At 36.6% G+C, this 14291-nt stretch overlaps 1 protein-coding gene across 1 annotated transcript; it reads right to left on the bottom strand.

Annotated features, from left to right (window-relative positions):
- Positions 1-178: 178 nt before the first annotated feature.
- On the bottom strand, positions 179-13625 carry LOC135641100 (CSC1-like protein HYP1). Its single transcript, XM_065156145.1, has 10 exons — positions 13146-13625; positions 12855-13010; positions 10071-10134; positions 9506-9715; positions 8431-8625; positions 5700-5998; positions 4156-4432; positions 3107-3379; positions 1105-1338; positions 179-569 (listed from the first exon to the last, which is right to left on the bottom strand). The coding sequence occupies exons 1-10, from the start codon at positions 13424-13426 to the stop codon at positions 414-416; spliced, it is 2145 nt and encodes a 714-aa protein (XP_065012217.1). The 5' UTR covers positions 13427-13625; the 3' UTR covers positions 179-413.
- Positions 13626-14291: the final 666 nt, after the last annotated feature.

Here is a 14291-nt window from a genome sequence, read left to right as displayed (position 1 = left end):
AACAATGATGTTAAAGATTAAGGCCTAATTGTGTACTCTTTCTTCATCATCCTCCCATTTACCACATGCTCAGAATAACTTTCTTCAAGTTCCTGAGCTGATGTGGATCAGCTAGCCCAGATTTGCAATAAAGACAACTAAAAAAGATGACCATTATTACGATAAACACCAGCAGCAGTAACAAGAACAACAATCTATTTGGAAAGGGGATCATATGACATATAAACAATAGAAGGTATCAACTGAGCCAATCAGGTAATGAACACTGAAAAGTCCATATTACAACAAAAGCAAAAGGAAGATTGCAACCATTCCTAGTTTACATTTCACCTTCCTTGTCAACCAGCACCCGAAACCCTGGTGGATGACTTATAACGCGCAACAACCAGCAAGAAAGAGATCCTATCTGATTTTTAAACTTTAGAAAGCAAGGGGGAATTGTGGTCGTTCGAGTTTGTCGAGTGACGAATTGGCATTAGAGCTGGATCACGGTATGCAGTGACGAGTTTGTCGAAAAATTCTTCCATTGCTGGATCATTCTGATCTTCTCGATCTTTCTTTATCAAAGTCTAGAAGCAAACCAACCGAAAGTATCAGTCAGGTTGAGTTCTATAAATAGAAGCAGTTGCAGGTAAAAGATCTCCCATATATTCTACTTAAACAATAGCCCTATTATCTAATTAATTGTACAGGAGAGTAACAAACAATTAAGACCACAATGAGAGCAATAACCCACAAACTTCTATTACATCTTCGAACTTGAAACATCAAGTATTATCAACATATGGTCACATTTCAAAGTTAACAAGTGGTGTTGCAAGAATCTCAATCAAGGACAAAACAAGTCCATGGTACAATAACTAAAATAAGGAATACCTCACTAATTGTGCAAACTCAGTTAACTCATCCAATCTTAACGAGCAGCAAATAAAAAGATAGGTAACTCACGAAAAGAAAAAACAATTAGCAGATTCACAAGTTGTGTAATACACAAAAAAAGATTAAACAGGTGGACATTATTCTTGATCACATTGAGAGTGTCTGCATCATTCAATACAAAAACAAGTAGGGAGAAGAAATACATTTGATTTGATAGTGACACACCTCAGCTGCAAAATCATGAAAAATAGGAAGAAAGCGCTTTCGGCAATAATCATTAAAAAGAAGGGTAAGCGCTGGAAGTGGTAAAATTAAGGATGATGCAAGAGGAAGCTTCTTAAGCCCAAATATTCCAACTGCAATTATCTGCATAAGTACAAGAGAGAATATCGTGGTGTTGTGAACAATAGGCCAAAACCTTCCACCAGTGTCATACTTTGGCTGATACACATTTAGTAGCTGCATAAAATTCCAACTACAGTTAGTTCATATCACTTAAAATAATGGTGCATCAAAATCATTGTGGCCGCAGAGCTATGGTGAGTGCAACTGTAAGAAGTACGGTTCATATTAAATAAAGTGCAGAACTTAGTTCATAGCTTAGTAGAATTATTTTGAATGTACACGTACAAGTATTACATTCATATTAAGTAAAGTATAAAAAAAGGGTTCATAACTGCTGACTTGCCACCCTTGTGCCGACCTTTATTTTTTACATCATTGTTTAAAACTGGTGTAGGAAGTTCGAGAACATGTACATAATAGAATGAGAAAAGGCAAGAACCAGATAGTGAATAAGATAATTAAATAATTAGATTGTAGGTAGACTAATCATAGATTTTATTCAAAAAAATAAAACATTGGACATCCTACAAGCAGAAGAGGTACATATAATTTGAATTGAGGCATATTTAACAACTTGTTAATATTATCCAAATATCCATGTAGTGTTAATTCACTTAACCCAGAGTTTCAAACGTACAGCAAAACACACATCAAACAGAGTTTATCCTCTCAATACATGCAGCACATGTCATTTATTCTTACAATTTTTTAACCAAATTTGTACAAAGGAGAGCTGTCACATTGTGTTACCACTAGAGTACAAGAGATAGTGATATTAATCCCCACCATTATAGGTAATTTATCAGGAAAAGCACTGAAATATCCACTTCGGTTGTCCATGAATGTAATTATTGGGAACTAACCAAACATGCCAAATAACCTCAAGCAGATCAGTAACAAGTAAACATATGCCAAAACCTGAATTTTTTTTAAAAAATTTATGCTTCTTTTAGACTCTGTTGGAGTAGAAACTCTTCCAGAATCCAGATTGAGGATTGAAGCCCAATCATGGGACAAAACATCCTCAAGATGCAAACCATCAGTCATATTTGACAAAAACGTAAGGTTTCTTCTATCTTCAACAATGAAATTTAGTTTATCAGCAGTTCATAGCTGATGGCAAATAGTTAGCACTTCGAGGCTTCTTTACTTTGCAGTTGTCTCTATCCACTTCGATCTCTACAACGAAAACCATTTGTTGTCTATATAAATCATGAACAGGTCTTAGAACTGTGTAACAGAGTAGATTATGGACGGCACCAATACATTTATAAATTATTTTGCCTAAATGGTCCTCTGCTAGTGTGACCAAAGAGTCTACAGACAACAGTATCTATGATCTGAAAGGAAAACAAAGAAATAACAAAATACCAAATTCTATGGCATGGGAAACCAAATGAAACAAAAAGAATAAGAAAAACTAAAAAAGGAATTATTTTAGTTCTTATGACTGATGGACCAAGAAGTTGCAAAATCAAGATTGTTGTGCACATGGATAAATCTCATAGTAATCTAGATTCCTAAAGTTTTCTGCTCAATGTATTCTCATTGTATTCCTGACCAAAAACAGTATCAGCAAAAAAGGACCCCCAGTCTTTAGAAGATTAGGGGAGCAACAGATGACCACATTGGTAATCACATTCAAGTGTTATTCCACAGTCCATAATGGAAAGAACTACAAACCATTAATTTGTGAAGCTAAAAGTTGGGACACTCAGCATCAAAGAGGTTGAGTTGATATTCCAAAAGAAAACACAAACAATGGCTCTAGAAATGCCAGTAAATATTACCTCTTTCTGCCAGTAAAAAACACCAAGAAACAACAAATACTGGATGTGACATAAAGGAAACAGAAAGCAAAGACGTGAAGTGTTTTACTGACCTGATTCCGGTAGATAATGTACCCAATGCAGAAGAACACCAATATGAATGGCAGAATTAGTGGAGCTAAAAGAAAGTAAGTAAACCCAAGGAGCCCAAATAATAGAACTCTAGGTATTTCACTATAGTATGGGATAGATGGTATCTGGAACTCATCATCATTGGTCTTAGAACAACGTCTGCTTATTAGATCACCAATAAAAGCGATTGTGCGATTAAGCTCCCAAGATAAGCTAGTCCATGATGTTACCACATATGCAATGAAAAATGAAGCCTAAAAGATGAAACAATTTAGTAATTTTCATCGTCAACGAAATTTCATGATCCAACAGATTCCCATATTTGTAAGTTACAACAAAGACTAAAACATAAAGCAAGAAGTTGTTGTAATCAGAAATACTTGTTTGAATATATTTAACCAGTAGTATTGAAAGACAACACAAGAAGTTACAATATCATAGGCATTATGCAAGTTTTCTGATAGCCATGTGTACAACCAAATAGTCCAAAGTTATGCAGCTGGATAAGCTACCTACCTACAAAATCAATGCTGTCTGATTCCATATTAGGAATCTTTATTTGGCAGGCAAAATTGTCATAGTTTAAATTTAATATATAAAATTGTAACATTCTGAACTTTAATAACAATAAAATGTTGCATTGTTGTGCAATCCTGCACACCATACCGTATGACATTGCCATTAACAGTGATTTATTGTGTATCTATCATGATGTCATCAATAGTTTGGAACCAGAAATAGAAAGTAGGGTTCTAGCATTAGTGAGGTCAAAGGTTGCATTGTGTTATGAATGAATGATCAATCACCTTTTTTTGCTAATTATTCAACCATGATGTTGCTCTAGAGGCATTTGTTTCAAGAGGCTTCTAGCACTTTAGTGAGAACCTTCTAGCAACTCAAAATTCTACACATCATTACTTCAAATGCAATGCAAAACAATCAGGGTGAATTCTTCAACAAATGCAAGAGTACAGACTACAATTTACAACTGTCTCTTATTAGATGTTTAACAATAGCTGGACGATCTTACCTGCGCTGGCACAGCAACAGCTAGTCTTTCAGGAATAGTTTTTGGATCAAGGAATATCTGAAATTGACTTGTAACTGATCCAGTGAGCACGTTTGCAAAGAAGAGGAACCATATCGTAAATAAGAGCATCTTATTGCAAGCACTTTTCTCAATCTCACTAATGGCAATATAGCCTTGCATGGCAGAGAAAAGCTTCATGATAGGAGGCACAAGAGATGCAACAAGATGAAGAAGAAGGCTGGGAAGATAGCCTGTTACTATTTGACTGACAACGGCTCTGCAAGCATATATATTCCCAGAAATTAGTATTCAGCGAATATATCTAAATTCAATTATACATTTCAAAAAGCATCGTACAATTAATTAATTGGTTATTCATCTCTTCATTTTAATTGTGTTATACCCACCTAAATTAGTCAAGGAGAAGAAAAAGAAAATGAACGAAGTTAAAGATGGAAGGAATCAAAATCTACTTTGATTGAAGATTTCATCTCTATAAAGAAGTTTCCCCTAACTACAGCAATGGAAGATTATCATTCACATATTCTATCAAAAGAGAAGAGTATTTGCCAAGACATATCTAGTAATTTATCTTATCCAATGAATGAAAAGATAAATGATTGATTAGCCTTGATGTAATTGCATTTATTTTGTTAATCATCTTCACTTTCTTCTTGTAACTGGGGCATTAGTTACTTAGTGTGTGAGGCATGGTAACTGGGGCATTAGTTACTTAGTGAATGAACGAAGAAATTTTTTCTTCCATGATATGTGGGAGTGTGTGAGGCCATAATCTCTCCCTGATGTGAGTTCGGAGGACTGAGTGGATCCAAAAAGTTATTTATTCCTATCCTTCTCTCTTTCCCTAAATATCCAACCACCTATCTTCCGACATTGCAAAGTTCTCAAATCCTGAACTTCTAAAAGCCTAAAGTTGTTGAAGCTACCCAGTGATGGACCCTCGTAAATGAACTTTACAACCAAGTCAAGCTAGTCAAGAAGGATGGATTAATGTCTTTAACAATATTTTATCCTAATATCTATTAAAATAAATCTAATCTACATTATCATAAAGATGACTAGATGAAAATATATGCTAATCACAAATGTGATCACCGATTTTTATATGCTACATGAAGGCATTAGCTATCTAACATGCAAGACTGCAAAGCGAGGAATCTAGATTTCACGATCATGAAGGCTCCTACAGCTCCATAAAAGGATCATTGCACAAGATGGATTTTGTCAACAAATAGAGGAAACAATGAAGAAAGCAGAGTTTAAAGAAACCTATGGTACTGACAGATGGCAGAGAATACAGTAGACAGATCAATTGCCACTGAAGCTAAAAAAAATAGTTATTAATTTCACAGACAAGAGAGAGAGAGAGAGAGAGAGAGAGAGAGAGAGAGAGAGAGAGATCTATTCTGTTAATAGCTTCAATAGAAAATAGATAATCAATAAACAAGATAGACTGAAAAGAAATTCAGTTATTGTTTTAACAAAGAGAATAATGAGAAGTTTCTCTAACTTGAAGTACCTACATTTTCAGTATGTTCTTCAAGAAAGGCAATAATGCCTCCAACTGTTCCAAGTATGTCAAACCTTGAACAAATGCAACGACTAGAAGAAACAAAACTATCAACAGAACAGATGCTGCAACGACCACTGACTTGGAAATCCATCTTTGTGTGAATGATGTAGAGAAAAAGGGCCAGTAGACATCATGAGGTTCAGGAGCGTGTTCTGTTACCCATTCAGTGGGATTAGTAGATTGTCGGATATGAAGAGCCTTCGCAGCACCATACCGAGATCTGAAGCAAACAAAGGCAGCACGGACTTCCTAAATTTTTAAATAGAAAATGAGATTAGAACAAAAGCATCCAGTAGCATAAAGCTAATATTTAAAATCAATTCTTGTGGTGGGAGTATAATTGAATCAAATTTTGGCTTCTATTATTAGGTCATGTAAGAAAACAAGACCAGCAAAGGAATTAATTTTAGTGTAGAAAAGCTCAATTTGAAGGATCACTAAATGGGCATTTCATGAATGCCTGAAAAATGAAGAAGTCCTCATCAGAACTGGTAATAGAAGTCAAAAGATATCAGAAAAAGACCTCGTACTGGACTAGTTCATTTTGATTACTTGTCAATATGTACTTGTAGGGAATAATAGGCACACCGAGGCTCCTGCCAATGCGGATCTGGGAAGGGTCAACGTATTTGTGGGCACACAAATTCTTTTAGGATCTTGTGCCAACTATTATCAATATCATATACAGATATGCTGTCAGATCTTAATAACAATTTGTAAAAGCAAAGCCCTATATAGGATCATAATGAGTGTTACCCAACAATTCAAGAAGATGAGAGTTGCATGAAATACAACCTGCTATCTCAGAGTTCCCAATCGAAATATTTTTCAAGATAAAGGAAAGGCAGAATACTTATCCTTAAAGTTCCTTTCAAAATTCAGCATAGTTTCTTTTGGTTTTTCAAAGTTCAACAGATCAAGCCACAGCTTTCAAAATCATAATTATTTATACATTCAAATATTTCAATCTGACCTCACAGTATGTTCACATTATCCTGTTATTTCAAAAATAAGCAACACGACCAAGAAAAAAATCACAAAAAGAAAATGTATCACTGAAACATCTCATTTGATATAATAAGAAAGTTCTTTTGTTATTTACTTGAAAAAGAGTTCAAATTCCATGTATTTTATACTGGGGAAAAACAAACAAAGCTGGAAAACAATTTATGACCAAACAAACAAGTTAATTGGATGAAATGCATGAAATTGTTGATTTGATAAATCCTTTTTGCACTTTGGTTCTCATTCACATAAATCTAAATTGTTGATTGGATAAGAAAAGAAAAAGGGCAACCTTTGATTAAAAGAAACTAAGAAGTTGTTGAAAGTTAACCCAAGCTTAGTACTTCTAACCTATTGTTGCTTAAATAATCCAGGGCTATTAACATCTTAAACTATCTAAACAATTGTTGCTTAACCAATTTAGCATTTCTATTAACCTATCTAAACAATGTCAGGTTCACCTATTGTTGCTTAAACAATTTAGTACTTCTAACCCATTACACTATCGAAACAATATGTAAACAATATCAGCCTTGATACCTGATGGAACACAAATTAAGTCAATGTTGGGACCATGGTTTGCCGTACCGAACAGTACCGCCCGGTACGGGCGGTACGTACCGGTCCGACAGACTTTCGGTACGCGGATCGCCTCTTACCGTCCCGTACTGTATCAGTACTGTAGCACTGCTACAGTGATCGGCACACCCGGGTGTACCTCTCGGTACACCTCGGTATACCGGTCGGTACACCCATACCGTACCGTACCGAGCGCGGGTCGAAACGCCGGTACGGTACGGCGAACCTTGGTTGGGACATCGGGTTCACCTCTAGTTTGGATCCAGGTTGAAATTGTCTGGTTGATGCTTAATATTGATTGCACTTTTTATCTTCCACACACGGATTTTGATCATTATTTTTATTGAACTAGTTGATGGTCAAAAAACACTCAATTTTGTTAAAGGGATTACCAGAACCAACTATTTTCACTAATCAACCTCTTAATCAATCACTCTGAAAGCCTCTTTGCCAATTAGATTGACATCCAAGGCTCCTTTTATGACCTTTCATGTAACCTGTCCTCTATGAATATCAATTTTATGTTCAAATTCAACAAAAAATTCTAATGGGAAAATAGCAATAAATGCATGCTTGCCTGAGGTTACTAAAAGTTAACAATAGATTTTCAAATGGCAGCCATGAGGGCGGGCCTTCATACATTGCAGGGCCCATTGTGACCTAAGTCAGAACCACCACAAAAATAATAGAATATCATGAAATCTGTTTGCACGTGGGTTACAGATAAATGCATCTGAATCTAACAAGACTGCAAAATTTGGTTGCCCTTTCTATTATGAGGCAAACCATGTTTCTTGTATTGTCAAAGTACCTATAGTTATGAACTGTGAAGTCAAAAAATGCTTCACTTTTATTAAGAATATAAAGTGAAAAAAAAAACATCCATAAGCAGAATAGATAAAGGAATATTAAGATACACAAACTAACCAGATGTGCATCAGTCCAAGACAATCATAAGACAAAAAGAAAATGCAGCTCCTCTAGGTTTCAGCTGATCAAAGAAATATACCACCCATGCCAGGCAAGAACAAAGACAATGATAACAAGCTTCATAAGCAGTACATTGAAACCCATTAAATCAAAAACCATGGATATACCTCTCTTCCAGCAGAAATATCTGACTGCTCTAATCTGACATTCTGCTCTAAATCTTCCAATTTTTTTGCATAGTGGCCCATAAGGTCGCCGTTTTTCCTGAACAATCCTAGAAAGCCAGTGTGACTTTGGTTTTGCGAGGAACTTGGTATGGATTTTAGGTGGGTAATTCTCCTATAGAGATTCTCAGTGTCTGTCTGGACAGCAATTTATGCAATGTCATTATGACAGATATGAGTATTAGAATCAAACATATAAAACATAAGTGCGGTAGATTACATTCAATTGTAGAAGCACAAAGAAAACTTTTTAAAGTGTTTTTGTCTTAACATTCAGCAACACCAGCATCTCAGCAGGGTTATTGCTGATTGGGAACCAAACATCAGAAGATATTTTACAACAGTAAAATAAAATGCATGATAAATAACCTAAAAACAACAGCAAACTATGAAATGTATACCCCATTATCTTGTGATTTTTGTGGCATTACTCCAATACAATTTGCACCAAAGTTCTTGCACTGCTCAGAAGTGCAAAAACCAGACAATCTAGTTATTATCATATGCCCCAATAAATATATACTTAAAAAAGCATAGAGAAAATGGCCTTTTTACCACAACTAGCAAACATCATTTTATGGCACTAAGTGCTCCCTTTCCTCCTCGTAGATAGAACTCTTTCAATTTATATTGTAAAAAACAAGAACTAAGTGAATGAATGGTTAATATTGGTTCCGCACAGACTAACTTTGGACCTTCAAGCCAAAGTTAGCATCCTTCATAAATCTCCTCTTCTCGCTTCAAATTTTTTTCATTAAAACATAATATCTCCATATTCAGGTTATTTGCAAATGGTAAACACCACTAAGATCTCATCAAGCAGACAAAGACAAGCAGGAGAAGACACATGATTCAAAATTCATAATGGTTTTTCCTAGATTACTACTTTACTATGAGCACTATCATTCTATCTGTATCATTTTTTGATATAGAGCATCTTTTCCAAAACCAAAATTTTGCAAAGAAGCAAAAAACTTGTAAATATCAGCTAGATTTAAAATTTGTTTCCTGTTCTTACAATTAGACCTCGGAGCTTGCTCGTCCGGCGAACCACGGTACTGGCCAAGTAGTCTGATGGATGATAATCCATGAAAAAAGTCTCCACAGTATTGCTTAAGGAACTCATACCATGTAAAGGGATATCACGAACAAGAATGGTGAAATGATGCGGTTGTGGTTTGGAAGAACTAAAGTGAGAAATCCTCTTATTAGAGATATATTTGTACTCCTGTAAAAGAAAAACATCATATGAGTCAATTGAGCAATCCTCTTATTTACACTCCTGCAAAAGAAAATGCTACAAATAGCGAAACTAGTGAAACAATAAGCATGCTCAGTCTACACATCTCATGATGAAATTGTATCAATGACTTACTTATGGACTAGACCAAATTAACATCTTTAACAAGTTCAGATATATCAACTAATACAACCTACCAATCACAGTTAAACTTGGTGATACTTCAAGGAAATAATTAGAAAAAGCACCTGAAATGGAAGAGTTGCTACAAGCAAACATAATGTTTATCATATAAAGAAATTGGGATAGGACAGTGAAATAATTCAGAGACAGCGACACTTACAGCATACAACAGATAGCACACTACTCCTGTGATGAAATATGCAGCAGAAAAATGAACCCACAACCTGCCAATAAATTCTTAAACTTCTGAATAACAATCACAGATTCAATAAACAATAAGAACAGAGACTACTGTTTCTCCTGTAATGATAGCAAAAAATGACACCATAACCTGCCAATAAATTCTTAAACTTCTGAATAACAATCACAGATTCAATAAACAATAAGAACAGAGACTACTGTTTCTCCTGTAATGATAGCAAAAATTGACACCATAACCTGCCAATAAATTCTTAAACTTCTGAATAACAATCACAGTTTCAACAAAAAAAACTACTTTAGACAGATTAAATTAATATGTAAACCTTAGGCAACCAGTCTCTGTGACAAAATAAAACTAGCAACTTGATAATATTGAGCATTTTTGTTGACAAGACAAACATACAAGATAACCAACCATCCAGAGATCTCACTTGAATGGAAAGACTGCCTCAAACTGCCATGTACTGCCACTAAATTGCCAATTTAACATCCATGCAAACTCACATGGTCGAAATGATACTATGTATTAAGAAAAATTCTTAGATATCAAGAAGCTAACAAAGAATAAAACAACAAATAAGAGTTGACGTATTATATCATATACATATATTGTTTTGTGTATCTAATTTATTAATAAAAAAATTCTTCTTTCTTATTATTCTCTCTAGATAGGCCTTTTATCATTCTTGAAGTGGAGACTGCCTTGATAGCAAAGTCATATCCTATAAGCTCTCTATCTTTACAGAGCTTGCAGTTGCTAGAATTTAAATGAGCATGTGCCACTAAAAAAAACACTTAGAGAAGTACTAAGTACAAGAAGGCAAAAAAGAGCTTCTAAGGGCATAGGTTCAATATCTTGTTTTAACTCAGTATGAGTATCATGTTTCTACTTTCTACTGTCTAGAAAGGCCATCCTTCTAACTAACAACATAGGGACATGGTCAAAATGAATATAAATTTCATATATGGATACAGGGATATGCAACAAATAAATATATAATGTTTAAAGACAAGTTTTCAAGTGATCATAATATTTAGGTTTACTAACTCTTTTCTGTGTTTCAGAAAAAAATCATGATTTTTATTTTTGATATTATTTTAAAGGATGAACCAAGTCCCTAATCTTCTCAAGTCTCAACTTTGAGGAAGAGGAGGAGAATGAGGAAGTTATTTTCCTTTTCTCCACGCTGACCATGTTAGATGCAAAGAGAAGAGAAGAAAACCTCTCTTGTACACCTCACAAAACAAGACTCAACCATGGTTTAGAGTGGAAAAAGCAGCAAATGCAGCTGTGTCCACCCTATTATCTTTTTCTTTTGCTTCACTTTTATTTTTTCCTAGTGAAATCCAATGTCAATGCACCTGGAATCCTGATCCATACAGCATTATCATACCAGTTTGTCAGTAGGCCAAAACTCAGTGTAAACCAACATCAGCAATCATTGGTCTTTGCAGAGTAGGAATAGACCGGATTTTATGACCAAACCTCCAGTTCATGATCATAATAGATACGAGTCACATTTAAACAACCCATGAGATTACCAGATCTCAGTGGATTTCATGCACCTTAGATCCAATCCTTCTAACAGCCTCATAGTAATCAAGGAAACTTGGTAAATCATGACATGGAGTGGACATGTTTTGGACCATCAAAGAAAGAGATTGGTCAGGAAATTGATAGAATTAGCCAAAACAAAAAATAATGAATACTAAATGCAAATACTTTATTCCAGGATTTATATTATCTTCAATAACTTATCACTTTCCGAATATATTTTCAGAGATATCTCAGTTATTATCCAAGGAATTTTAACCATAAGAATTGTCCGTATTTGCAATCTGCACTGAGCAGGCTACCTAGTTTCAAGAGAAACTAACTAATTTCATCATGCAAAAATCAACCAATTATTTTATTATTTTTCATCTAAGCTTGCTTGGTTCAGATTCAACCACATGTTCACCTGAAATTGGGTTTGGGTCCTCTTAAGTCTCAACTTCAAGGAGGAGGAGGAGAACACAATTTCCTTATCGCACTAATCACATGAGACATGAGGAGCAGATGAGATGAGACCACTCTCTTGTAACCTTGAACATGCAAGACACTAGAGACGAGGTGGAGAAGAAGGAAATATTAAGAAGAACCTATTTAAGTTCAGTGGAAAAGCAGAAGTATCTGTCAATGCACGTGGAATCTTGAATCATAATGGTGCCATCATACTAGTCTGCAGCCAGTCAAAATCAGTATAGATCAGCATTGGCAAACTTGGCCTTAGTCTAATCGAAGTTCCGGATCATGATCATATTGACAAACAATCTATCAGATTATCAGGTCTCATTTGGTTTCCTGCACCTTGAATCTGAACTTAACAATGATAATGACATGGAGTGGAGATGTTTTGAACCTTAAAGTAATAAATTGGATGGAACTAGATACAAAACGTAAAAAATTAAGTCTAATTGCTTTATTTAAGGACTCGTATTATCCTCTAGAGCATATTAGCTCTGGAATAAAATTCAGATCATATATGGGACTTAACTTCGAGTTACTTGTAAGCAACCACAGGAATAAGTGAAGATGGGACAAATTAACCGAGAAGCAATTGTTAAGGTAGTGCTAGTGTCTCCTTTTCATCAGTGTACTCATAGACGACGATCGAATCTGCATTCAACTCACGTTTGGAACATGATACTATGCAACAACAGAAAAGCAGCAATCTTTTTTCGTGCAAACAGTTTTGCTTACCAATTAGAGCTGTCTTTTACATTTGAGATGGTGAACAAATCAAGAGACTTGTTTGGAAGATCAGAAAAGTCAATATCCCGAAGATGATCTCCCAAATAATTAACGGGGAGAAGAACAAATATCCCTATGATCGCAGCGACAGAAAACACCCTCAGACTGCACCAGAATCAAAGAGACAACAATCAAACAAGAACAAAACTGAAACAATCAAGTCCAGAAACCCTTGTATCGTCAAAACAATATCTAGGGGATATCCGGATAAGTAGGAAATAATAAGAAAAAGGCAGCCACCTGAAGATGAAGATACGATTGAAGACGACACCGTCGAGACCGCATGAGTTAAGGAGCTCATCCTCAGACGGCTGCCACGCCCTACGTACCCAACCTGCGGAGGGAAGGAGGGCCTCGATGTTGAAGTGGCTGCGCTGGCCGGCGCGTCCCTCCGCGACGAGGCGCGGGGCGTAGACCTTGAGATTGCACGGCTGCTTCCGGAGGACGGAGTAGAGAGCAAAGAAGAGGACGCAAAGGCCAAGATTGATCCCCACCGACGTTAGCAGAGCCGAGACGATCATCTCATCACCCAAGAACGGACCTCGATTTTCTTCACTTCACTCGATTCCCTACCTTGAGCACGAAGAAACCTCCGGAAAAGGAACCCTACAGGGATCTTTGGAGAGGAGATTTGTGGGTGTGGGAGAGCCGCGTGGGAGAGCCGAACGGAAGCTTTGGGAAGAAGAGAGCAGTATCGTCCTCGTGGGCGCTACTTCACACCACGAGGGTACGACTTCAGCAACGACTCAGTTCCAGTCTAACTGGGGGTTCGTGACTGAAGTCGCTAAAAAGTGGGGCCTCCGCTCTTCAAGTGGGGCCCGGACTGCGATTGGATTAGGATTATCTCAGCCGCATTGGCTAAATTTTTCATCGTCGACCCGAGAAAATACCCGACCATTCCCCACGAAGGAGTACCGCGGGACCCGTTTCTGGGACCTCCATTCTCCTCGTTTAAGTCGGCAAATGTGTTTGTATTGTGGCTGTGACGGGACGCATATGAAGAAAGGAAAACGTGGAAGTTGAGCGCTCTATGAGAGCCACGTGGACGGCGCATGTGAATGGGTAAGGGATCGTGTCGGTTGACGTCGATATTTTCTGAGCAATCAACGCATCACGTCGTCTACATATATTTCGATACAGCCATTCTTCCCATCATACAGCCACCACGGAGAAGCTTTTGGGACAACGAATCATCGGCGCTTCAGCTCGACATGTACGGGCACAATGAAGTGAAGCTCATGTACGTGTGTTTAGGAAGCGGAGAGTTGATAGCTCGGCACGTATCGACCATGAGACCCAACTCGGGTGCAAGAGAACACGAGAAGAAACAGATGGAAGAGAGCACAGCGAGTTGGAAGGTAGGATGAGGCACGGCTTCTCGTTCTA

Source organism: Musa acuminata, chromosome BXJ3-6 (genome assembly GCF_036884655.1).
Source record: "Musa acuminata AAA Group cultivar baxijiao chromosome BXJ3-6, Cavendish_Baxijiao_AAA, whole genome shotgun sequence".
In the NCBI taxonomy this organism is placed as follows: domain Eukaryota; kingdom Viridiplantae; phylum Streptophyta; class Magnoliopsida; order Zingiberales; family Musaceae; genus Musa; species Musa acuminata.
This window is presented reverse-complemented; position numbering and strand designations above follow the sequence as displayed.